The 26,517-nt window shown below is 38.3% G+C and overlaps 1 protein-coding gene across 3 annotated transcripts in view; it reads left to right on the top strand.

The window, feature by feature from the left end:
* HEPHL1 (hephaestin like 1) overlaps positions 1 to 26,517 on the top strand; it is a 571,952-nt gene that overhangs the window by 168,260 nt on the left and 377,175 nt on the right. For all 3 annotated transcript variants that reach the window (XM_044072648.1, XM_044072649.1, XM_044072650.1), the window contains exon 11: positions 23,205 to 23,417. In XM_044072648.1, coding sequence (XP_043928583.1) covers positions 23,205 to 23,417 — 213 coding nt within the window. The remainder of the gene's footprint in view (positions 1 to 23,204; positions 23,418 to 26,517) is intronic.

Here is a 26,517-nt window from a genome sequence, read left to right as displayed (position 1 = left end):
GTGACATGGTGCCCATTATGGCCCAGGGTCACAACTCTCTGCAGGATTCCATAAAACAGCACAATGCTGCCACCAATAGCACACACAACAGACAGTCTCCCAAAGCAGCCAATCTGGAATACTCTGGGGTTTGTCAGAGTAAACAAATTCAGAAATCAGCAGGAGAAACAGCAACAAATATGAATAAAATGCAGTACTGCATACAGCAGATATGGTAAATACGTACTGTACTACTTGTGGCATCCTTGCGTGACCTCTGCGTCCTACACATCGTGAGCTCCAGGGAGATGGTGGCACAGGCCAATGCACTGGTGCCTGCACTGCTCAGTGGCACGTTGGATGTTGGTCACCCTGGTGAGCAAAGTTGTCAGGTTATACTAGATATCCACTTTCCTGAAAGGCCTACAAATTACCCCAGTAAATTGTTTCCTGAACTGGCTGTGAAGAAGACAGAATAATAATCATACTCTTTCTTGTTTAAAAGTGACTTTGTTCTCTAACACTTCAGCCACTGACCTTCAGTTGAACAGTGCTTTTATAATGACGGTTACTTTAAGATGAATTCTGTAATTCTAAATTGATCTGATTATGTAAACTTGTTTTGACAAAAGTGTTTGTCTTCTTGAGGGCCAGTGGGCTGAGATGCTAGAGAATTAAGTCATTTTTAAGCAAGCGAGTAAGACTGTTACTGTTATAAGTGTTTTTTTTGTTTGCACCTCAGTGTTGTGTCATGTGAAGGCAATGGCACATTTTTCTCTCTTACACACACCAGGCAGGTGCTCTTTATTTAGCACTAGCATCAACTACCATCACCACACATGTGCAGTGAAACAGAATGTTAGCCTGAGAATCATGCCCCTCACTGGGAATTTGAATCATATGTAATGCACATTAGCACATTGTAGATACTTAAAGTGTGCACACACTGTTTGCATGTATGAGTGGTCATATACAGTATGCTGGTGATGTGTGTATCTTATGCCACTGGTGCATTTCTGCAAAACACAAAGAGTCAAAGATAAAGCAATATCTAGCTTTATTAGCATACTTAAAGTCCAAACTTGTACATATTAGTGACTGTCACAGCTTATTCACCATTTTGCATACCAAAATGTGCATTCAGGAGAAATAATGGTCTAACAGCTTTTGTGTTATCTGATTGTTTCAAGGCTTGCTGATTTAAAAATAGTGACAAGTACAAGTCCATATAAAGAAAAACATGCCAAAAAGCTGGATCAGTTGAAAACAATCAACCAGAGACCAAGCAGATGTGTATGATCCAAGATGTTTAATTGTGCTACCTTCCTGGTACCTCGGCTAGGTGCCTTCAAGGGAATTGTTTTCAACTGATCCAGTTTTTTGGTGTTTTTTTCTTGATTTAAAAATAGTCCCTGTTTGTCAGTTCCTGCAGACACTGTTAGAATCTCCTTGTGTTCTGATTGAAGAGTGCTTCTCAAACAATCTGGAAATATATCACCTGATAAGCATATTACTTGGCACTTTAACTTTTCAGAGTTCTGCATTGTCTTAATTTTTGCCTGACTGAATTATTTTATATATTTGCTCACATCGTTTGCTGTTTTCTGATCTGTTCTGAAACTGGTTTTCTCCCTCACCCCCACCCATCCTATTCCTGTGGTGTTGCTATAGTTTGTGGCTTTGCAGTTGCCCATCCGTACTGTAAATTTGATCTGGGACACTCCTCCCAGTCTAGTGTTCATTCTACCTGATACAGAGTGAACATTTAAGAAGGCCAACCCACTTAGGTTCTTAACCTTGAATTGTCTTCCGCTCCCCTTCCTCCCTTTGTACTTTACTAACAAAAAGAATCTTCTTGTGTTCTGACTGAGTGTGGTTCTCAGGGGTCTATAGTATAACATTGAAGTCTTAAAACTTTGAATGTTATAATATTGAACCATTTTGATTGACAGACTATAACATCGAACACTCAGAATAGCAATTTTTTTCTCAGGGAAAAAGTTTGCTTTTCCGACAAATATACACACAACACAAGCACACCAAAATAAATAATCCACACACATACACTTCACAAAACCCTACAGTAAAACATACATACACTACTAGCTATCCACTTACCTTAACCCAACCCTAACCCTAAGGTCCGTAACTACCGCACACTCACCTTACCCACTCCCTAACCCTAAGGTCCCTATCGCACACTCACCTTACCCACTCCCTAACCCTAAGGTCCCTATCACAGGTCTACTTCACCCTGTCGAAGGCCGACAATATCGAAGCTGATATTGTCGGCAACAAAATGTCAAAAACGAAAGTCATTGCACATGTAAATGGAAATCTCCATAAGGGGAGATTTCCATTTACTGCAATGTAGTGCGATCTTGGAGTTGGTATATTTAAGTAGTGGGAGGTGTGGGGGGGTGGAGGGGGTTTTGCCTCTCTGCATAGAGCAATTTGTGTTGTGTTTGGGTGTTTTTTTTTTTTGTGTGTGTTGGATGTTCGGGGGTTTTGATATTTTTCTGTTCAATATTACGCTGTTGACAGTTTGAGTTTTCGACAGCGTAATATAAACACCCCTATCGCACACTCACCTTACCCGCTCCCTAACATTAAGGTCCCTAACTATCACACACTCACCTTAACCCGATCTGTTCGCATGCTTACCTTAACCCGGTCTGTAACCTTCACTCCACAGTCGAGGAAATAGCGAAGCTGCAGAAATGGCCCACTGAATACTTTCCCTAGGAAAGTATTCGATATTCTGCAGCTTTGCTATTTTCAGCATTCGGTGCATAGGTTTCGATATTATAACATTCAAAGTTTTAAGACTTCGATGTTATAATATAGACCCATTTCTCAGCTGATAAGTATATTTTTTGGCACTTTTTAATTGTTCAGAGTTGAATAAGACAGCAATTGAATTTAGTTCAGAATATATTTTGAATAAATTGCATTTATTTAAACTGTATTTGCTTTAATACTCCTACACACTCAAGTGTGCTAGCTTGCACTGCATTTGAATTGCTTTTAGTGCTGTTTTAGCTGCTTTCTGGAAAAAAAATCTAAGCTTGTTTCCTGCCTTTCCTGTAACTAGTCTAGTCCAGATACAGATGTGTTGTATCCAGGACTGTTAGTAAGCTTCTGAGCACCCCAAGCCTTTTTGTGTTGGAGGGAAGCCTTCTAGCTTATCAGTGGGAGTGGTAAGCACTAGGTAGCCTATCTACCACAAGAGGGGTGGTTTCTGGCCCAGAAATTGTAGTTTATTGGCTGTTTGGACAGTTTTTCCATCTCCTTCAACTTTCTGGTTTAAAAGCTTACATCTGCACTTGTTTCCCACCTTTGCTGTAACTAGTCTAGTCCAGATACAGATTTGCTGTATTCAGGACTGTTTGTAAGCTTCTGAGCCCCCCAAGCCTTTCTGTGTTGGATGGAAGCCTTCTAGCTTGTCAGTGGGAGTGGTAAACACTAGGTAGCCTATCCACCACAAGAGGAGTAGTTTCTGGCCAGAAATTGTAGTTTATTGGCCTTTTGGGCAGTTTTTCTATCTCTTTCAACTTTCTGATTTGAAAAGCCCACATTTGCATTTTTCCCGCCTTTCCTGTAACTAGTCTAGTCCAGATACAGATTTTCTGTATCCAAGTCTGTTTGTAAGCTTCTGAGTGGTGCCAACGTCTGCTCTTCAATTTTTCCCTTAGATCTGCTAGTTCTAGCCTCTCCTGCACTTTTACTAGCTTATTAGTTTAGCACTCTACCAGACTTCTTGTAGCAATTATTGTAGCACACAAAAGTGCTAAATGTTCTACAAGGAAACAGCCTCAGTACTTATTATTAATGCCCACATCTCCAGGCATGTCTAAAGTTCAGTTCCCTGTGCTTTCTCCTATTAACCTGGTGAACTTGGGCATCCTGAGGCAATGCAGCAACTGCCTCATGTACACTGACAACCCTCTCCTCTTACCTCCCAACACTCAGACTTGAGAGTGATGCATTTATATATCCAAATTGGAAGCTACGCACTCTCCAGCCAAGTCCAGAATAGCTAGTCAAGAGGAGAAGGTCAACACTTGCAGCACACCACATGGAACACATAGCCCTGTAGAACACACCAGCACTATCTTCACATAAAAACATAAACCACACACCCACCTTCGCTGAGGCTCTCAATAAAAATCTACTCAAGCAACAAAGACCTCCAAGGCAGAAATGCACTCAACCACCACAACGCAACACTAATCACAAGACACATAACTCTCCTAAACAGTGTGCCAGTCAACCAAAGCCTTTATGGCAAGACAGCATGCCCAACACACTAGTCATAGGTGACTCGATAGTGAGGCACACTGATGTCCTACTCACTAGGTTGAATAAGGAGAAAGTAGCAGTCAGCTGCCTGTCAGGCACCAGGATCCGCCACATAACACATGCACTCAGGTCCCTCAACAACAGGTACAAATATGACTCTGTCATTATACATGTGGGTGTGAATGACCTAAGATGTACCTCCCTGGACTACATGAAAAAAGACATGGAGGAGATCTCAGATTATGTAGCCCAGGTGAGTATGACCCTAGCCTTGAGCAGTATCCTACCATCACCTAGAATGATACCACAGTACAAGCAAAAAATGATTGATTTCAACAATTGGCTAAGTTTCTGGTGTCATTCTAAGGGGATCCAGTATCTGTCTGCCTGGGATGACATGATTGACACACCTCAATGCTTTGCCAGAGATGGCCTGCATCTGTCACCCCTTGGAATCTAGCCAAGGCTCTTGCCACCTCTATAGTGGCTTTTTTAGGTGGTGTTCCAAAGACCAAATTACCGCCATAACAGCTACAAACAAATGCAATCGGAGAGTCATGCTGCTCAAGGCTAGAAGTCTAAATCTATTCAAAATGCACTCGCTTGAAGTATTTCTTAAAATGGAGAACATCGACATCTGTGCTGTAACAGAGACCTACTGCACAATGGTACCTCCTATACCGAGCCAACAGGTATTGCCAATATACTGGCCAACAGATTCATTGCCAACTTTAACCCCCCCCCCAAAGGACCAATCACAATACTAGTAAATTGCAGGGCACCCAGTACTACTGCTAGACAGGTTAAAACAGCACTGTCCAAGGCCAAGAATACAGCTTCTATGGGACCTGACAATATCCCCAGCTGTGTTCTACATGAACTACAAAGTGAACTAGCACCTCAGTCATGTGCCCTGCTCAATCACAGCCTCACCTCAGGCTTTGTCCTTACCAAATGGTGCAGTGTTATAGTCATCCCTCTCCACAAGGGAGGAGTGACTACAGAACAGACCCCAGGAACTATCTCACCATTAGCCTGATGAGTCTGATATGCAAAGCTATGGAATGCATCATCATGGACCTAATAAACAAGGATATAGGGAATCTCCAAACTCTGGATCCTACACAGTTTGGTTTTATGAAGGGTAGATCATGCCTGCTCAACTTGGTCGACTTCTTTGAGTCAGTCACCAGAGCTGTGGATGAAGGCAAGGTGATTCATACAGCTTATCTTGATCTGGCCAAGGCCTTTGATACCATTCCCCACTCAGGAATCATAGAAAAACTCACAAAGCTAGGCATCAACCCTTATATCAGTAGGTGGGTTGCAAACTGGCTCACAGATGGAACCCCCAGTGTGAAAGTAGCTGACTCCAAGTCAGGCTGTCGACCAGTCATAAGTGGAGTCCCACAGGGTTCGGTCCTGGATCATCTCCTGTTTGGTATCTACTTCTCTGAAGTCCAGGCCAACATGAAGGGACTCTGGTTGACAAAGTTTGCAGATGATTGCAAGTTGGGAGCTATTATTAACTCCCCAAGTGATGTTGACATCCTACAGAAAGGCCTCAGTGAGACCAACGACTTGTGTCAGAACCATGGACTTAAGCTCAATGCCAAAAAAATGTGTCGTCATCCCCCTTGGGAAAAACCCAGTTCCCTTGAATTACCACTGATGGTAGTCCACCAAACACATAAGGCATTATAAGAGCTCTAGGAACACAGGTTGACAGCAACCTCTCTTTTGACCACCACATTGCCACTGTGGTCAGAAAGTCCTTCTATGTGGCACATCTCATTACTAAGCGTTTTGCATCCAGGAAGAAAGAGGTCATTGTCTCCCTCTACTCTTCCCTCATTAGGCCAGCCATCGAGTACAATGCCCCATTTGGCATGCACCTCACTAGACACCTGCAACAACTGGAGAGGCCACAAAAGTACCTCACAAAGAGGATCCTTGGCCTTAAACACTTGTCCTATATGGACAGACTTAAAAAAAACTCTAACTATTCTCTGTCTCATATCGCCTACTTAGAAGCAATCTCTGCTTGACTTACAAAGCCATGTCTGACCCAGCTCTGTTAGAAATACTGCATCTAAATAAATCCCAATCCCTCTGCACCACATACTCCAGAGACCTCAACCTCATTACCACAATCAACAGAACATGCTGGAGGGACAGGTTCCTCACCCAGAGACTGTCCATGCTATGGAATAGACTTCCCATACATGTCAAGCAGTGCACCTCACTGTCCCTCTTCAAGAGAAATCTTGATGAGTGGATGGGAAATAGAAAATTCACCCCAAGGATCACGCCAGTGGCTCTACTTGACAGAAGCACTAGGAACTAAGGTTGGGTGGTACGATGCCAAGGTAATCCCATTGGCTAGGCTTGTAAAGGCTCCAGAGCCATTAGCCTATGAACCTATAAAGGGTTGTGTCATTTCAGCAGCTTGAATCACTTGACTTTATGCTTACACATTAGTTGAAGTTTCATAGAAGATTGGCAATAAGAGACACATTGTAGTCATTAGCAATACTGTGGTAAAAGATATATTAGCAGTCTCACACATGTGACCGTCACTCTTTTGAATGCTGTCTAACTGAAGGGTTGTTTGGTTAAGTGTACATTGCAACATATATTACAACAGGCTTTTACAGCTGTAACATTTGCAGTCATTCAACTGTTTAAGTATAAACTTACTCAGAGCAGAAGATGGCAGCAGACTGACACAGGACAGCCTTACCTCACCATATAGGCATCCTAGGATTCATTACACCAGCAATCTATCCTCTGCACTTGAGCATGGGAGAATGTAAACTTTTGCTGCCTTGCAGAAGACACCCATCCAAGTGTAAAATACCACCTCCAGAACTCAAAAACCGAGACACCTACTACAGGTAAAACTGTGGGGGAGAGGGAACAATCATATACACACACACACACACACACACACACACACACACACACACACACACACACACACACACACACAAACCATCTGGGACACCCACATACTCCAGGAATATCTCAGCACAAGCCCATCCATAACTCTACATGCCATGTTATGCTCTGGGAGTACTCTGCATACAGGATATCTGTGATCTTCACAGTGTACCCATCTCATAGTAACCCAGTGATGTTCTACTGCATCAGCCTTCTGGTAGTGTGACAGAGCTACCTCTGTACACTGCACATTCTTTTCTGTCTATGGTTTAATTTCCTTCTTGGTGTACACATATCCTCTACTCAAACTGTAGTGGTTGGCACCTGTTGGACATGTTCAGCCCTGCAGAAAATGGCACCCTGCTACAGGCAGTCCAGACACATGGGCCACGGCTGCTTGATGAGAGCACCCACTCACCTCTCTGAGACCATATGTGTGAAACAGTGGTATATAATGTCAGTATCATGAGTGGGTGGAACTGAACCAGAAATCAATATCAGAAGCATGTAAATGGCATAATATAACAGGCCTCAAAGAAAGCAGACAACATATCAGTGAAAAGGCTGCTGACAGGGGTGGTCCACCATCAAGGTGAACTCTCAATGAGAATAAAACATTTCTGTATGGGGGACAGCCATCATATGGTAGAAGCTGACACAGGGCCAGGGTGCTGCCAGATGGCTCATATCTCTCATGGAGATCAAAAAGTTGAGGACCCAAAATACAGGAGGCATACTACAACTGTAAGCTTAGTAATGTCACAATGGTTAAACTAACCACTGCCTCTGTTCTTCTTAAATACATCAGACATGCATACCCAGTGGGATTGCTATCACAGATAGGTGTGTCATACATGGCTGCAGGAATCCAGTTGTCCTTAGCATGTACATCAAAGCCATGAAAATTGATGGTGTTGGCAGTATCACACAATCATGTTATGTATCTGCATTCACAGAGTGAATTTGATTGAATGTTCGTTTGACTGAAGCACAAATGTTCGAACCCGTTTCACTGAGAATTCATTTGATTGAAAACACTTTTGATAGAAAAGCTTTTTCACAACAAATATACCATGGGATAAGCTCCCACACCCTCCTTATGTACTAACTCCATGGTCACACAACCACTGAGAAAAAAAAAAAATACCACACAGTGAATCATTTCTAGTGGAAGCGCAATCAAGTACAGATCTGTGGGTACAAGACACTGTCCATTGCAATCCACACATACCCTGCTAGACTGGCTGTCATAAGAAATGACAACATCAGATACTTTTTGTATACTTTTAACTATTCTGTCAAATGAGTTGATTGCAGAAAGGAAAAGCTTGCATAGTTCTGCTAGAAGGCTACTCAGGCCTAGAAAATTTGATTTATTTAATAATGGGAAACAGGAACTGTCTCATTGCAAAGAAGACATTATTTCTTATGCCTTTTTGGAGATGAGGACTACAGTCTGACTTTCTCTTAAATATTCTGAATTAAATGTATAGATTGGGATGCTACAGTTGTAGTAGTATTGATTGACGTGCATGAAAGTGCTTTATTATTTAACATATGTATCTTCCTTTTGGGAGATAGTTTTACTGATTTTTTTTTCCTGTAGATGATATTAATACATTAATGTAATTTAACTTAAATCTTCAGCTAAATGTTTTTGAACAGGAGAATACACCACTTGCATTCCCTAGTGTGAAGGCAGACATCCCAGTCTCTAAATTTACTACGTCTGAAGCCACACTGACTTGGGGACTGGGGGAAATATATCTATCATTCCTGCAATATGGCATAATTGCCGAGGTAGTATATAGAGAGATCAGGGTTTCATAACAAAGCTCCCATATCAGAAAAGTGAAAAAGCTCTGAAAGAGTACTGTCGTACATTTATAGTACTGTAGTTGTAACATATGTGTATGGGATAGTGTGACTGAGATGTTGTGCTACTGAAAGCTCAGAGTGAAGCACATCAAAATTAGTCTCTAAACTGAGGGTTTGAAATTTGTAGGTCTTTTTCCTTGGCTGCTAAATAAAGAAGAGAATAAAACAGTAATTCATAGGAAGCTGGTAAATTCCTGTGTGTCTTTGTGTACAATTCCTGGTCTAGTTTTATATCTATATCTTTTAGTTTGCCTGCCAAAGCTGAATTACTAGGATCTTGCTGACATCAAATTGTTTTTCCCTGAAAGATTTAAGCACAAATTCAGCAACAGATCAGTTTGCAGTAGTACATCCTCCTATACTGTGCCTTTGTAAGGTGCTCTGCTGTATCGACCTCTAATGGTCTGTCCATTTGTACCGGACTTTCTATATAGGAGGTGCACACACACACACACACACACACACACACACACACACACACACACACACACACACACACACACACACACACACACACGCACACACACGCACAGACACACAGACACACACACACACACACACACACACACACACACACACACATATGCACACACACACACACACACACACACACACACACACACACACACACACATATGCAAACAATAGGTAGACAAAGGCTGGGGATAGGATAAGGGTACAAGAAGCCTACTAGCTTACAAATGGACTGAGGAGTATTTATTCAGATCCAGTAAGTAATGGTCCTAGGTCTGGGTGGTCAGTGGCAAGGACAACACCCACCCTTGCTGGCCTGATGGCATTGTGTAGCTAATGCATGGAGTTTGTTATTATCTGCAGGAGTAGTTGCTCTGTGCTGATCTTCCGGGTCATAATCCAGTCAACCTCAGCCTCTATAGCATGCACCAGCTCTAGCACAGCCAGGGACAGTAATTTACATGGGTTACCTGCCTGGGCTGGGCCATAACCCTGCATAGATAAGCACTCCTGCTCCCCTTATTATCATCGGCAGCCTCAGCCAGGGTAGAAGTAGCCCCCAGATGACATGCTTGCAGATATGAATGACCATAGACACCTGCGAAAGGAAGACAAATTTGGGAAACATGACAGTAGTAATGAGGACCAAGATGTGATAGAGTAGATTTAAGTCAGGACACAACACAGATGCCAGTAGACATGCTGTGCCTATAATCTTCTCTGCCTCTTGTGGCAGCTGGCAGCAGTTTCTGACCACTGTATCTGTGCTGAAAGACAAAAGGGATATAAAGACAATTACATAACATATATGGAGTGTAAGGAAACAGAAATGGCAGTGCAACGACAGACTTCAACAAACGTGCAAGTAAGTAAAAGCCTGATTTGACTCCCACAGCTAAAAATCTAACAATATGCATGTGCAAACAAGCAACAAACTGTCAGGGTTTCATGTTGAAAGGTAACATTCTACTCTACTACAGTTAATTACAAAGGAGCAGAGGCAGCTACACTAATGTTAGATGCAGTGAAATAGACACAGCTGCACTGACAGACCTAAGTGAAATAACACAGAAGCATGACACTGTGCCTGTTATACCAATATATCTCAATGTCACAGCCCTCCGCACAGTCTGACAAAACAGCATAGTGCTACAAACTAACAACTGCCACCAACAACACCAACAGCATACAGTCATCCATAGTTACAACCTGGAATATCAGGATCTGTGCAATTAAATAACAGTAGGAAATCAGGAAGACAGATGTTATACACACCAAAAATATTAAAAAATGCAGCATTGTTCACAACAGACATGGGTAAATACTTACTATACCACTTGGGGCCATGACTGTCCTCTGCTTCACATGCCTACAGATCTCCAAGATGATGGTGGCACAGATCATCACAGCAGTGCCTGCACTGTTCATTGATATGTTCTATATAATCACCTTAGACAGCCATTCAATTAGACATCAACTGATCCACCAATCTCTCAACCCCAAACAATTTTGGAAGGAAATAAACTGACTTAGAAGACTCTCTAAAACCCACATGAACTCTGCTGCTGCTGTCTACACCTCAGACCTTGCCCCTATTTTTTTTAACTCTCACCAATCCAACTCTTACTCCACTTCCCTAAATGAAACTCTGCTAAACTGTACCTCCCCCGTTCTACCTTGAGTAAATTGTAGAAAATCAGCAACATCATAATAATAACTACCCAACAGCAGGCTCTGCAACCATCCTCCCCTGGTTCCACAAAAACTACTGTGAACTCATATACAAACATATCCAATACATCTTCATCCTAACTTTATTCCAACAAATCTTTTCATACATATGGGAAAAAACATTATAAATCCTATCCCTAAAGTTCCCAAATCTGCCAAGCAAAGTATAGACCCATCTCTGTCTTACCACAGCTGAGTAAGGTCCTGGAGAAAGCAATGCACAAATAACTTACCTCATGCATTTACAATTACAACATACTCTCTACCCACAATCATGGATTCATGAAACACAGGAGCACCCACACTAGCCTGCTGTATTAGATCTAAGAATACTAACCCTGAACAAGCCAACATACCCTGCAGTCAATAACTCAGAAAACTCTGTTCATAGATCTCAACAATGCATTTGATTTAGTCCACCACACCCTATTACTTAATTCCCTTATTTCATCCCCTTTGACCCATCCACGCTAGACAGGTTCACCAGCTACCTAAATAAAAGAACTTTCACTGTGAAACATAAAAGCTCCCACTCACTACCACAGCCATTTACTGCTGGAGTTCCTCAATAATCCATATTTACACTTATCTTTTTTCAGCATCTTTATCAACCTTCTACCAATTGACTTTACAACAGTTGAGTTTGTCTTACATGCAGATGACATAATTTTTCAATCCTCAAAACACACACAAAACCAGGACCTACAGATCACCCTCAGAAATCTGCAGTCATGGTTAGAAAGCAAGAAACTAAGCATGAACTGCCAAAAACAAAACAGATTTCCTTTAGCACCCTTCAATAACTCAGCAAATATCCCCCTCAGCTAACAAAGCTTGTGTATAACACGCAAACTACTGAATGTGTCAAAACATTCAAATACCTGGGTGTAACTTTTAACCTTAATCTAAACATAACCATACATATTAATTATTAACTGTTTAAAAGCTAACAGCTAAAAGCTTCATCAAGCCCTCAGACCAGAACGAAGGAATGTCACAAGCTAAAATGTCCTCCAGTCCCAGCTAGAATATGAACTACCATTATTATTCTATTCATCCTCTATGAGTGTCAAAGATCTGCAAACACTCTTCAACAAAATATGTAAATGCATTTTACTATCACCACTGCATCCCTCATCACCAAGCAAAATAGCTCATTGTAAAGAAAACTAATCTACTATCTACTATCTATCCACTAATCTATTATCTATCCCCAAAGTTCTGTGTAGTAAAACACCCATCCTACTCACCCATACACTAATTATCAAAGACATCCCATATCATCTTTTGCTGTCAATGCAGCAATGTCCATGTACTTCATAGACCTAGAAACTCTTTGACTGCCACTAAGCATGTTTTCATTTCTGACACCTGACCTGTGAGATTTACTTCACCCAACCTCTGACACATAACCGGATATTTAGCATTCAGAGATGAAATTCTCAACCACTTAAGAAAGAGATGCACCTGCAGATTCTACATTTCATCAGCAATAACCTAAGCAAACAAAATCCCCCTCACTTCACTAATTTAGAACAGCCTTGCATACTCTCTTCTATAACCACATTTAAGACGCTCCTTTATCCATTCCACATAATCCATTGCTAATTAAGTTCTACCTCTATCCCTCTGTCATCCTCACCCCCTCCAAACTAGTCCATTTGGCATCTATAACATGACACTCTTCATGACTAACCACTATCAACCCCTGCTAACATCCCATCCTTTGTAGCTAACCACCAACTGCTAACTCCAATGCTGATATTTTGAACATATATAATATCTTTATCTTTACAGTAAAAGTATATATGGGTATCTTCATCCTCAGTGTTATTAAATGCATACCTATGTAGTCCACACTATATTACATTAGACTATACTACAAGTTCTGCAAAACTTGATTTTCACAAGTGTTCAGTAACTAAGGCGGTAGCTGAAATGTGTCTATTTTGGATTAATCCACTACCAAAGTCAACTAACCTAAATAAAATTAAATTAAATTAAATTAAACTGAGTAGACATCCTTCATGTGTTATGTCACCATTGTTGGACATCGACCACTGTGTAGGTAGAAATGGCAATAAGGCACAGACCAGGAACTTGAAGCAGAAAGAATTTAATATAAAACACACTGACTGAGCGCTTTCACCAGTGAAAATGGCTTCTTCAGAGTCATATAAACACACCCAGCATTACATCTCTTTAATATTCCTGCCAAAAATCAATTATTCAATTATCCAATAGTTCTTGTTGTTAAAGTCTAATGGATTAATCACATTTAATACTCAAATATGTCTACCATAGATTTTAAATGCATACTTGATTTAGTTAATGCATCCATTCAAGATTTTTGTTGTTGTTTTTAATCTAATATTTGATAATTAGCAACACCAAAAAGAATGTATATATAAGTGTACCTTATAACCTCAATTCAATTTATTTTAATACAAAATTCACAACTAACCATGTTATGAAAAAAATGTATATATAATATGTAATACACAAAACCCAAAACATGAACCACTTGTACAAAACAAATAAATAATAAAAAATATATATACAAGTGTTATATGTGTATATGAATATGTTTGTAAAATTACTAAAAAATTGTGTACATAAAACACAATTAATCCATAATTTGTGTTGCACGTAAAATAATACATCAAATGCCTATATAGTACAAATACTGTAATTATTTTGTTTTTAAGTTGGTTCCTGCATTGGGGCTGTGTACTTTATTTTGTTTTGACCATTGTTGGACATACATAGGCCTAACTGATCATTACTGGACTCAAATTTCTAGTCTGCCTTAGTCTGTCATCAAGGCACCAGGAGGCTTGCCACATTGCAAGTGTCAAAGATAAAATGATTACTATGCAACAAAGTTATTAATACTAGACGGCAAATACAAAAAAATACTATAACAAAATCCTCTTGAACAACAGCATCAACTGTATCTGTGAAATGTATCTGTCTATGCTGAGCATTCCCTATTTTAAGTCTTAAAAAGTACATGATCCTCACAGTTCCACATTGAAAGGGTCTGTCATACATTCGGTGTTAAGAATCATTTTTTCACTGATATCCATGATTAATAATACTAAATAAGTCTATATTACAAAATCAAACTTTTAAAAGTTTGAACGTCATATGGTCGACACCATATGATCGAACTTTTAAAAGTTCAAAAATGTAATAAAAAAATAAACCAAAGCAAAAACCTACCCGAACAGTTTAAGCATGGGGGCAAACATCCCTGCACCCACCACGTAGGGGGCTGTGCCCCCCACCCCCCCACTCTTTAAATATACCAACTCTGAGATCGCACTACAGTGCAGAAAAGGGAAATTTTCCCATTCCACATTATATGGAGATCCCCGTTGAAACATTTAAACTTTTAAAAGCTCGATCATATGGTGTCGACCATATGACGTTCAAACTTTTAAGAGTTCAACAATGTGATATAGACCCTGATAAATCATATTAATTCATCAAAAAAACTTTTTTATAAGTATAAAATAATACATTTTAACTTTCTTGTGAGCAGAAACAGATGCAGCACAAAGTGATGTTGACAGCTCCCTATGGTCTGGTGCTGGCCTGACTTTAAAAAAAAAATAAAAAATCTCCATTTTATCTATGTTGTTGGTCGTAGAAAACATCAACATTAACAATAAAAAAAATCCTTGCAAATCTCAGTATCATTATTTAAAAAAAACTCAATCCTTGCTAAAGACTGTATCCTAGAAATCTTAGTGTCAGCATGTATTACCCCCCCCCCCGACACATCAGCACATATGGGACATCAGTGCATGTGGGAAATCTTGAGTTTTATTTTTCCTCCAGCAGTGATCACTGTCTATGTTAGACACTGAATCACAAATCTATGAAACTGTTAGTCAGTGTCCGTGGCACAAAAAGTAGCACACTTGCATTTGGTGCAGAAGGCTGTGGGTTAAATTTCCACACCAGTTAAACTGATTGTTGACAGTGCAGTGCAGCACAGGGTGTGTTGTCCTTCAGATTCAGTGTTAAACTGAGATCCCATCTGCATGAGTTGGTGGTAGCCCAGGTGCTCAGGTCATAGTTCTAAACCAATCAGGGAACAGTGAGGGACACTGTTAAAATATCACTACTATTAACTTGAGACTGATGGAATAAGACGATGTGAATCAATATACATTTTCTGAAGTAAAAATGTTATAACTCTAATTATTGCCATTATTTATTGAGCAATTCACCACATTTTTTTCCAAAAGACACCATATTTAGGATGGATTAAGAGGAACAGAGCTAAACTCTGAGTCAAAATCAGGGACATTTGAAAGCTATTGCTCAGGTAGATGTAAAAGTTCCTACGGCACCTATTAGAGTAGGGGAAATTCCCTGATGGCCTGGCTAAACTTCTCCTAGCAGTATTTATACCACCTTGGGTCTCCCCTGAAAAGAGTCCACTAGCCTATTGGGATTAAATGGGTTAACAAAGAATACACCAAAAAATAAAGTAAAATACATGTTGAAGCAAAACATGTTACTCTCTTAACTTTTATAAGTGATTTAAAGTAGCCTGCTCTTATCTGTCTCCATTTTTGCAGAACATATTTGATTTTGCCTCTTAAGTTTGACATGTTCTTGAGCAAGTCACTTAACCAGACAGTGCTTTGGAGCAATTGGGAATTTGGATTAGACTTCTAATAGTCTCCAGGATTACATGTTTGGTAACTATGAAGCTGTTGTTGTTGTTTGCCAGACATTCCCCATGGCATAGCTGGTCTAGTTCAAGAAATGTTGTGGCATTGTCATCAGCACTCCATTTTAATGTAGAATTGTGTTCTTCATATGGAATACTATATAGCACATGGCTCTGTACTTATACTGTATTTGAAATCTTAAGACAATGAGTATCTCCTGACTTTGTTTAGATGATAAGTGGCAGTAAGAGTAACCATTCACTGTGTTGCAGCTTACTCAACAACCCAAATGTTTTGTAGTCTTTTCAGTTAAATTTCTGTCTTGGGTAAGGGGTAAGGTCCTGTTCTGGTGTCATGGAATTTTGGACTTGCATTTGGTTTTAGTTCATTTCTTGTTTTAATATCCTTATATTTCCCCATGACTTTAGTAAAATGTGTTTCACATTTGGTTACTGTACACCTGTGGCAGGTTTAGTGTTATGTTTAGCTTTTGTCTGCAGCTACTTGTAAGACTGCTAGCCCAAAGTAAATCAGTTTACCGATTTCCTGCCAGTTACATGCATACAAGTTTAACTATTCTGTTTTTCATCATATGAAAAATACTTTGCTCACCATTGCCATTTTTCACCTGCATATGCATTCAGTATTATTTCTGATTTGCTTAACAGTATATATGGAATATGATTTTATTTTCTGTTATGCAATTCACAAATAAACAGCTGCCATACTCTGTTGCATCTTCAGCTTTGTTCAAATTACTTTCCAAATGCTTAAAATAATGCCAGCCATGCTATACGAATCTAAATGTTAAAAGGTCATATGAGTCGTTTCCTGTGCAACCCTTCATTTTCAAACTTTCTGCCTCCATAATTTTGTAAACACTTTGTAACACAGTCATACTTGCCACCTGCCTTGTTTCTATCATTTTCAGTATAGCCATTTTTATTGCATTTCCTGCATTTTTTATGTTTGTTTAATCGAGTGGATAGTATAGTGTGTGTATATATATATATATATATATATATATATATATATATATATATATATATATATATATAGTGTATAGGATAGTGACAATTTTCTGTATCTGAAATATTTCATTCTAGAGCCCATAGAACTAATACATATAATAGAAAGTAATTTCTCCTAATCAGTTTTACAAACGATGTGACATATACATCTGTACCTTAATATGTGCACTGTTCCTTTTGCAAACCTAACATTTTCAACTAGTTTATGCATCTCTATCCCATAATCCAGAAGATTTCATGTCTAGTTGTTTTCTCATTTGAAACACGAGGAAGTCTGCTCTCACCAGTGGTTTGTCAAGCAGATATTTCTAAATAAAAGAGTCTTTAAATTCTTTGAATGACTTTTCAGATGCTTTCTTAGGTGGTGCCCGATCATTCCAAAGTGTATAGATTTTAAAACCACATTTATTTAATGATCCTGTATCTCTTTTATCATTTGGAATGACACTGCCTGTCTAACAAATTCTGACATTTCAGTATAAGCTTTCTGGTCATCAATGAATGCATCAAGCAAGTTTTTGGATCAGTACTTTTAAAATTATATACATTTGCAGTCATTTTGCAGCTGCAGCATCTTGCCACATCCAAGCATGTGTATGCTGAAGTATTTTTTTTTGTTTTTTTTTTGTTCATTACACAAAAATAGTTTTGGTTCCTTTGCTGATACACAGTCTTAAATAATATATTCTTAATGCAAACTGCTACCCATTTTCACTTAGTAAAGTGATCACTGATTACTTGAAATACTGTTACTCAATTTGAGCAGGATTCTAAAACAATTCATGCTTTGAATGAGACACTGTTTTAACCATCTAGAAGGTTAGTAACATATATAGTTATAAAATAAGACTTCCTAGTTTGATATATACAAAGAGCAAATAAGCCTTCATGACCTTTGCCATTTCTACCTTTGAGTTCATAAGAATCAGTGGAAGCTCTGTCCACTGAAAGTATAAATTAGTGTGCAGCAGGTCAGACCAAGGAAGTGCTGTCCATTTGCAGCCACCTGTATAATAGCCTTGAAAGTGTCTGCTACATTAAATTTTAGGGGATTCAAGGGGCACACTTTCCTTTTCCTTTCTTTTCCCAGTTACCCATAAAAGCCACCACATAAATAGTGGTCAGGGTAAGTTGTACAGAATGAATGGTTTATTGACGAGTATCCAGGATCAGCATGTACCCAACTGTTCAAAGACAGAATTTCTTTTTTTCATGCAGTGGTTGAGCATCATATAACTTGGGTTCTTGTTCGCAAGAATTCCATCTGTATCTCTTCCCTTGCATATAACTTTTTTGATGCTATACTTCTGTTTGCCAAACAGCTAAATAGGATTTATTTAGCTTAGCCAAACAATGAACTATTATTTCATCCTGCTGTATTGCTATATAAATCTTTTTGTGTATGATTATCAAAACTAATAGCCAAATGTGTTTATTTTGCATTTGATGTGCTCTTCTGCCTCTTCCAATTAGGCAAGCAATGTGATGTCTCCTTTATTACATCTTGTGATGTTCTCCTTTAGTATATCTTATGATGTTTTCCTTTACTATATCTTGTGATGTTTTCCTTTGTTACATCTCCTCATGTTTTCCTTTACTACATTTTGTGATGTTTTTCTAAAATAAGTCTCATCATATTTTCTCTTACTACAGCTCTTGATGTTTTCTTGACTACATCTTTTGATGTTTTCTTTTACTACACCTTGTGGTGTTTTTCTTTACTACATGTTGTGGTGTTTTCTTTAATTTACTATTGAAACCATAAAACCGCATCCATCGACCTTCCTCAACATCGAACCAAAATGCAGAAAACTGCAACAGCGAACAAGCAGCAAACTTGAAACTTGATACATTGACTCCCATAGTTCAATGTATTCGACATAGCAGGAGATGACATCAGTCAACCAAGCTATGCACCGTAAAATACCGTGACACTCTAGAGTCAGTGGCACAGCAATTTTACTATTTTGCAAGGGGGCAAGCACGTCTGTGCCCCCACACCCCCTGCAAATTATATATACCAACTCCAAGATCACCCTACAATGAGGAAATTAGTTAATTCCCTGTTCCTTAATGAACCACGGTCTCCACTGAAAATCCTGAACTGAAATACTCTAACTAAACTACCCATTCGGTGTTGTGTAGTCAATGTATTTTGGTTTGCAAAACTGCCTACTTGCAATCTGCACTTTGACAATCTCACATTTGACTGACTCCCATTCACAAACATGATAGTAAACCATTTTCTTTTACTACATCTCTGGATGCTCTTCTTTATTACTTCCTGTGGTGTTTTCCTTTACTACGTCTTTATGGAGAAACTATTTATTTAATAAGAAAGGCTGTGGAAGGTCATTTATTGGTGCTGTGTGAATGTACTTTAAAACATGTATTCTAAGCTAAGACACGCACAGAGGGTTGAAGCACTTTTAGTTTTCTTAGCCAATTGCTATTGCTGCGATAGAACGATTTGTGCTTACAAGTCTTTCCATATCTACCGAGCTATATTTTATATTTTGTGGTGTTACCATACCATATTGTGCCCAAAACCAAGATAAGTACCATGCCAGAGTGTTTGTAAAGAAAGGTGAGTGTCAAACATTGCCCTTCTTTCCTAGGCAAACACAGGAATAGAGAAAGTAGATTTTACCATTAAGGATGTCTTCAAATAGGGTATAAGAATAGATAAGATAGGACTGGACCTTATTGGAGGAATTAGTAAAGTAACCAAAGTATTGAGAGGAAATAAGTAAGGACAGAGAAAGTTAAAAGAGTGGAATGAGGCAAAGCAGAAGTTTGGACTGCAGGATAGAGACTGCCTTCTCTAGCAGGTACTGATAACATAGTATAGGAGAAGAGAATGGGATAGGTGATTGCTGAGTGAAAGAACAGCTCTGGTAAAGTTTTTACTCAGCTCTGGCAAAGTTTTTAATCAGACTACAACTGAAGCTGCTGTTAAGAAAGGACAATTAGCAGGGTGTATACAATATTTTATGGTAACTATAAGAATCAGTAATAGGAGATTAGAAAAGAGTGGAAATCCATTTTACAAAGGAAAAATTGGGAAGACATATATTTGTCTAACAAATATGCAGCAAAGTCAACAAGGTTTAGGATTTTTGCTTTTTTTTGTTTACATAGGTATTCTTTTATCCCAAACAGATTTATGAGATTTTTTGATCAGGCAGATAGCAAAGGTTAGAGGTGTAAATGGAAAGAGAAAGGTAATTAAGAAGATGTTTTGGGAATGTGATCAGTTGGCAGATTTAAAAAAATCCCCTATAGAGCACTATGTCAGAAATGTCAGGGGAGCAAATCATTGTAACTAAGAAAAGTATTCTTTTGAGCTGGGGCATAGGATCTGAATTGCCATGATAATGTAATGTGTGCTTCCAAAATATCAATAACTAGAAAATGGTAATGAAAATCTAAACCAAATATCAAATACAACTGCATATTTTAAAGGAGATTAAATAACTGGATGTGTGATTTTTAGAAAAGAGAAAAAGCAAATTGCAAAACAATAAATTGAATTTGTAAGACAAATACATGCCAAATAATGTTCAGGAGGAGGAAGACGGATCTTTAAGAGAAGACAGGAATTGAGCAATTTATGTAACGCTTGAGTGAATAACTGTGAGAAAGAAAAAGTGTGTATCCTACAGGAAAAAATGTCAGCATGGCTTATTTTCTATTAATGTATTTGTACCAATCTTGCTACCTAAAAGGGGATTCAATAAAGATGTTCAAAGTTTAATAAAAACTCTTCTTTAAACTGACAGTGAATTATTTCATAATGTTCACTCAATAATGGAATGACCAAACTACAGTACACTATAACAGAAATTAACAGTAACTACAATTAACAATCCAAAGTTAGTTTTGTACTAATGACAGAATATATTACAAAATATCAACTTCAAATTTCAAAAATATTACATTGCACACCATGTTAAATTCACATTACAAATTGTTTTTTTCTGATTTTTCTCTTGCAGCTACTTCCTCTTCCTAATATACACTCACCTCATTTCACTAATTATTTTCTTCTAATACTTAACATTCCCAGTACTGCCATATAATTTCAATCATTCCAGTAGTATTCCAATTTTTTATGCACTGCCTTTTTTATAACTATTGCTGTATGCTTTATATCACTGATTATCTCAGTTGCCATTACTGAATGTTTCATCAAAAGCTACATGTTATGAATTCTTTGTTAATACTGATTTCACATTCTGTATAGGTCCATAGCTCATTGGAAGGATATCATCCCAAGAGCTATTTTAAGCCTAGGCAAGATTACCCAAATTTATTAAAGTATTGCTGAAATGTGTCAATACCCCAAGCAATCGTACAGTTACAATATAGGCTTGTACCATTAAGCATTTACAGCCTGCCCCTGAGCATTAGGGACATTGGTGCCAAACTGGATATCACACTTTACATCAACTGATCTCGCCAATGATTTCATCAGATTTGTGTATGTGTTACTGATTACACCAATTGCCCTTAAGTAATATTTCATGTAAAGCTATATGATAGATATTTTTTGTAAGTCATGAAGTATGATTTTATTTCACAGGTTATATCAAGTGTCTTTAATGATTATTTCATTACATTTTTATGCATGTATTACTTATATCTGTTAATCATTTATTGATTTTATTGTTTTGCTGTCTAATTGTTGGAGCTTCCCTCCCTGGGCCACCACTGAAAAAAAGCTAATACATTAGTCCAGTCAGCCTATCCCATTACCAGAGGAAGTAAATAAATAAATATAAAGTGTATAATGAAAATACTAATGGAGAAACAGAACATTGTCAGCAGTTCTGTAACCCATGTTAGCTGCAAATCTACATTAAAGAGTTTGAAAATTTTAAAACTCATGAGCACTAACATATTCCTCATCGCAACTATACAAAAGGTAATTTGCAAAGTTTTTTTGGAAAAAGTGAAATCAAAATGAAAACAGCTGCATATAAATTATATATAACATATAAGCAATGTATCACAGATGGAAAGCTCAAAGCCCTGTGACTATACTTGGCATCTTACAGACTGCTAAGAGGTGACCTGTGTCTGGCATGCAAGGCATCCTCTGACCCATTAATGACTGCACTACTAAGCATTAGTACATGACATCAGAAATACTCATTCAAAGGCTCTGGTCATCTGCTGCAACAACAGCAGAATGGTTTGGAAGGATGGGTATTTCTTGGAGAGGTAATACTGCTCTGGGATATACTCCCTATCCATGTTAAACAAAGCACATCCCTGTTTGTATTCAAGTGCAACTTGGATCTGTGAATGAGTAATAGAACATTTACCCGATCCCCTAATGGACAGAGTCAGCTCCTAAATGCTTGATCCCATGCATGAGTTCCCTTAAATTATTTATGTTATTACCCTAGTTATTCTCACAATATAATATTGACTATGGGATGGGTAAAACCAGTCTAACACCAAACAGGATAGGTTAATTTAGGCACCAATGGAAAGTTGGTTAGGCTTAACATGGCCCTCAGGGGCAACTGGTCTAGTACTTACCTTTGAAGCTGTGAATATAAATCACATACAAGTCCAGTAAGATCCAAGTATATGGGAGAGCACCTTTTAACATTTTCTACAAACTGGCATATGAGTGGGCATGTTATTTGTAGTGGCCTAATTTTAGAAATATTGTCTATAGGGATAACAGAATCAGGTGTAACTTCATTTTCAGTGATATTAGTTGGATTCTAAATGTGTTTCAGGTATATCTGTTCATTCATTGTGTGTCCAAATATATTTTCATTTAACAAAAATAAAATATGTTTTATTTGTTAACAGTTTATATTGATTTGGAAGTCAGTATCAACTAGAGATGTGCAAAAGCACTGAACATTTTATGCAAGTTTATTAGATGGTATTAATATGGATATATACATGGAATTAATTATGAAGGAAACTACCGTCATATGTATGGGTGAACAGGAGGCAAGTTTGACCTTTTCCCTTATGTTCTTTATTTCTCAGCTAGTACTGTTCACTATTGTGAGGATAACAGGATTAGTACCATCTTTTCCTGAAGTTAGGTGGCTATTAAATCATTTTCAAGAATATCTTTATTTATGTATGTTTAAATAAACTGCCGTTTAGTAAAACAAATAAAACTTTTTGTGTTGTTTATTAGCTGTGAATGGATATATGTATGGCAATCAGCCTGGACTAGAGCTGTGCAAAGGCAAGAAAGTTTCATGGCATTTGTTTGGACTGGGTACTGAAGTAGATCTGCATGGAATTAACTTTGAAGGCAACAGTATTTACACAAATGGACTCACACGAGACACAGTTGGTCTTTTCCCTCATACTTCATTAACAATAATGATGAAGCCAGACAATGTGGGTAAGTTAACAATATAAAATCTTTTACATCAAAAAGTATATTTGCATGTCTTATTGACAAAGGGTAAAACATCAGTGAAGATTTAACATCCTAATAAGTGTGTTCTTTGACAAATGAAAGTTGGAAAGCAGACAATAAGGCAGAGTAATTAATTGCCTGATAAACTGATGATAGTTTGATGATTATAGATTTACACATATCCCATAGGCGCTGCATTTAATATATATGGAAAGGCTTCAGTGATTTGCATAAAGTTGTTTCTGAGGAATCTGCCTTATTTAATAATACTGAAAGTGAATGACTTCCCTTTTATGCTAGACTCATGGTAAGACTCCAAGCCCTAATGTTTTTCTTTCTGTCAAGAACAAGTAATGACTTGAAAGATCCTCACATTTGATTGCATATTTTATTGAGTGAAGATTCAGAGATGGGCATATTTAGTCTTATAGACATGTCACTGTTAGTCACATTTTAGCTTAAATCACTGGTGAGTCTGTAAACTGCTTTTTGCCTTGAAAGTGTAACATTGACATTATTGCTTAAATGTGGTCCCCTTCTCTCCTATCCCTTGTACAATGTTACCTAACCATTCATCTTAGTCAGTAAAATATATAATTGAAAAGAATGATGAAAGCAAGCACTAGGATGCATAGCTATAAATATAAACATAACTAGACATGGAGTTTGGTTGGTTAGCAAAGCAGATAAGGTATGCTTGATGTTCTAAATAAACATGCTCAAATCTGATTTATTATCATTCCTAAACTTATACTCTTTGCCATAAAATCTAAGCATAGGACATTAGGATCACAGGAGGTTACTAGGCTAATGGCCCTGCGGACCGTACAAGCCTAGCCAAGTCTTTAGTCCAAAAAGAAACCTCAGTCAGCACCTGCCACCTCTGTCAATGAGGGACACAGGTAGAACCCCTGGGACAAATTTGTGGTTTTCTATCCACTCATCAAGGTTGCTCTTGAAGCAGGTAAGCAAGGTACTCTGACATGTATGGAAAGTTTATTCCAGAGACGGGCAGCCTCTGTGAGACAAGCCTGTCTGTCCAGCAGGTTTTGTTGATGTCACATATTAGATTCAAGCCTTTTGAGCAGAAAATGCGTGAGGAGTTAGATTTACTGATATGGAGCATCTCTAGTTGGGCAGGGTCCGATATTGCCTTGTAGGCGAGACACAGATCACTCCTGAGCAATCTGTATTATACTGAATAGAGTGATAGTGATTTGAGCCTGTCCACATAGGACAGGTGTTGGAGGCCATGGATTCTCTTTATGAGGTATTTCTGTGACCTTTTCAGTTGGTGCAGATGTTTATAGAAGTACATACCAAAAGGGGCATTATACTCAATTATTGGTCTAATGAGGAAGGTGTATAGAGAGGTAATAACCTTCTTTTTTCTGGATGCAATCCCTTTACTTATGAGATAAACCAAGTAAAAGGCTTTTCTGACCACTGCCACTATATGATGGTCAAATGTGAGATTGTTGTCAACCTGAATACCCAGGTCTCTCACCACAGGTTGTTTGCTTAGGGGTTGCCATTGATGTGGTAGGCGCCATGTTTTGCTGAATGGTATGATGATACTTTTTTTTTTGCATTTATCTTGAGGCCATGATTTTGGCACCAAACATTAGTTGCTGTGAGACCCTCTTGCAGTATGTTAACATAATTTGAGGAGTCAATGACAGAACCCAACTTAGTTTTCCACAAACCTGGTCAGCCACAGGCATATCTTATTTTTAAAAATACTAACTCTAACAAAAGCTGGTAACATTGCATTTACTTAGTTTATAACATCATTAATAAGAGAAAATTAAAATAATAAAATGTTTGTACATGAAAACTATGCTAAAACTGCATATTAAGATCACTCAGCTATACAGTAAATGTTACTTATGTAGTAAACAAGCCTTCTTAAATTGTTCCATCTCCTGTTTACTAACTAGTCAAGGTAGTAAAATCAATAGATGATAAAAATGATAAAAAAGAGGTTTTGAATTTAAGGCTCCAGATGATATCCCAGAATCAATATTAGCCCTCACTAGATAAAAAGGGAAGTAGCTGATAAGGTACCAGTAATTCCATAATGTTAAAGGGGCCTAAGTCACATCAAGTAAGATGGTTAGAACAAGAGTATAGCATTCATTGTTAGAAAAATATGGCAACCAGAGTGGACTGTAGATCAGAGCAGGCATATGGGAGAAGTAACTTGCATCTTAACTTCCATCCCTAATCAGTACTATAATCCCAGTACTCTCCTTAAGTGATCACCTCCCTATCTGAGTACTAAGAGTACCTTCTCATACCTCAAAAACCCACCTTTATAGAGACTGCCGAAACCTGTCCAACTTCAACACAGAAACTTTCACCTACCAACCTCTTCCTCTTAACCACTTTCACCTCTTCAACCTTCTTCTAAATTATGTTGTTCTTGAGTTTAACAATACTTTCCTAAACATGCTAAACTCCCTAGCACCCATCAGGAAAATTAGGATGAAATCTAATTCACACCCTGGCTCTCCAAAGATACCCTTTCCACCATGAAGCTTAGAGACACTACCTGGAAACAATGGACAAAGTCAAAATCTTCTTCTCTCCTCCTTAAATTCAAAGAACTAAAAAACCTTATCAAAAAACTTTTTGTCCAAGACAAGAAAAAATTCTATCAAGAAGCTCAATCTACCCATACTTCAAACCACCAAAAAATTTGGTACACCATGAACAATATTCTATATCCAGGGAAATCTTCAACCCCCAACCCCTTCCACAGTAAAACACCACTTGAAACAGCCACCCTACTAAACAATTACTGCATAGACTCTGTCTGCAAACTAACTCCTGCCGAGACTAACCAATCACAACCCTGCACCCCCCACACCACCTGTCTCCTCTCAGCCTTCTACCTGAAACTTGTTTCCACTGCTTATATAAAATCTCTTCTGCAGAATCTTAAATCCTGTTCTTCTTCCTTTGACAACCTACCCCCCAATTTCTTAAAATTGGAGCCAATAGTATAGCATTTACCACTTCAATCCTTATCAACCGTTCTATCAAATAATCCTCATTCCCAGAAATTTGGAAATCCTTT

This window comes from Protopterus annectens, chromosome 5.part0 (genome assembly GCF_019279795.1).
Source record: "Protopterus annectens isolate FY-2018-M chromosome 5.part0, PAN1.0, whole genome shotgun sequence".
NCBI classification, from domain to species: domain Eukaryota; kingdom Metazoa; phylum Chordata; order Ceratodontiformes; family Protopteridae; genus Protopterus; species Protopterus annectens.
Note: the sequence above shows the minus strand (reverse complement) of the source record. Positions and strands in the feature narration are given on the sequence as shown.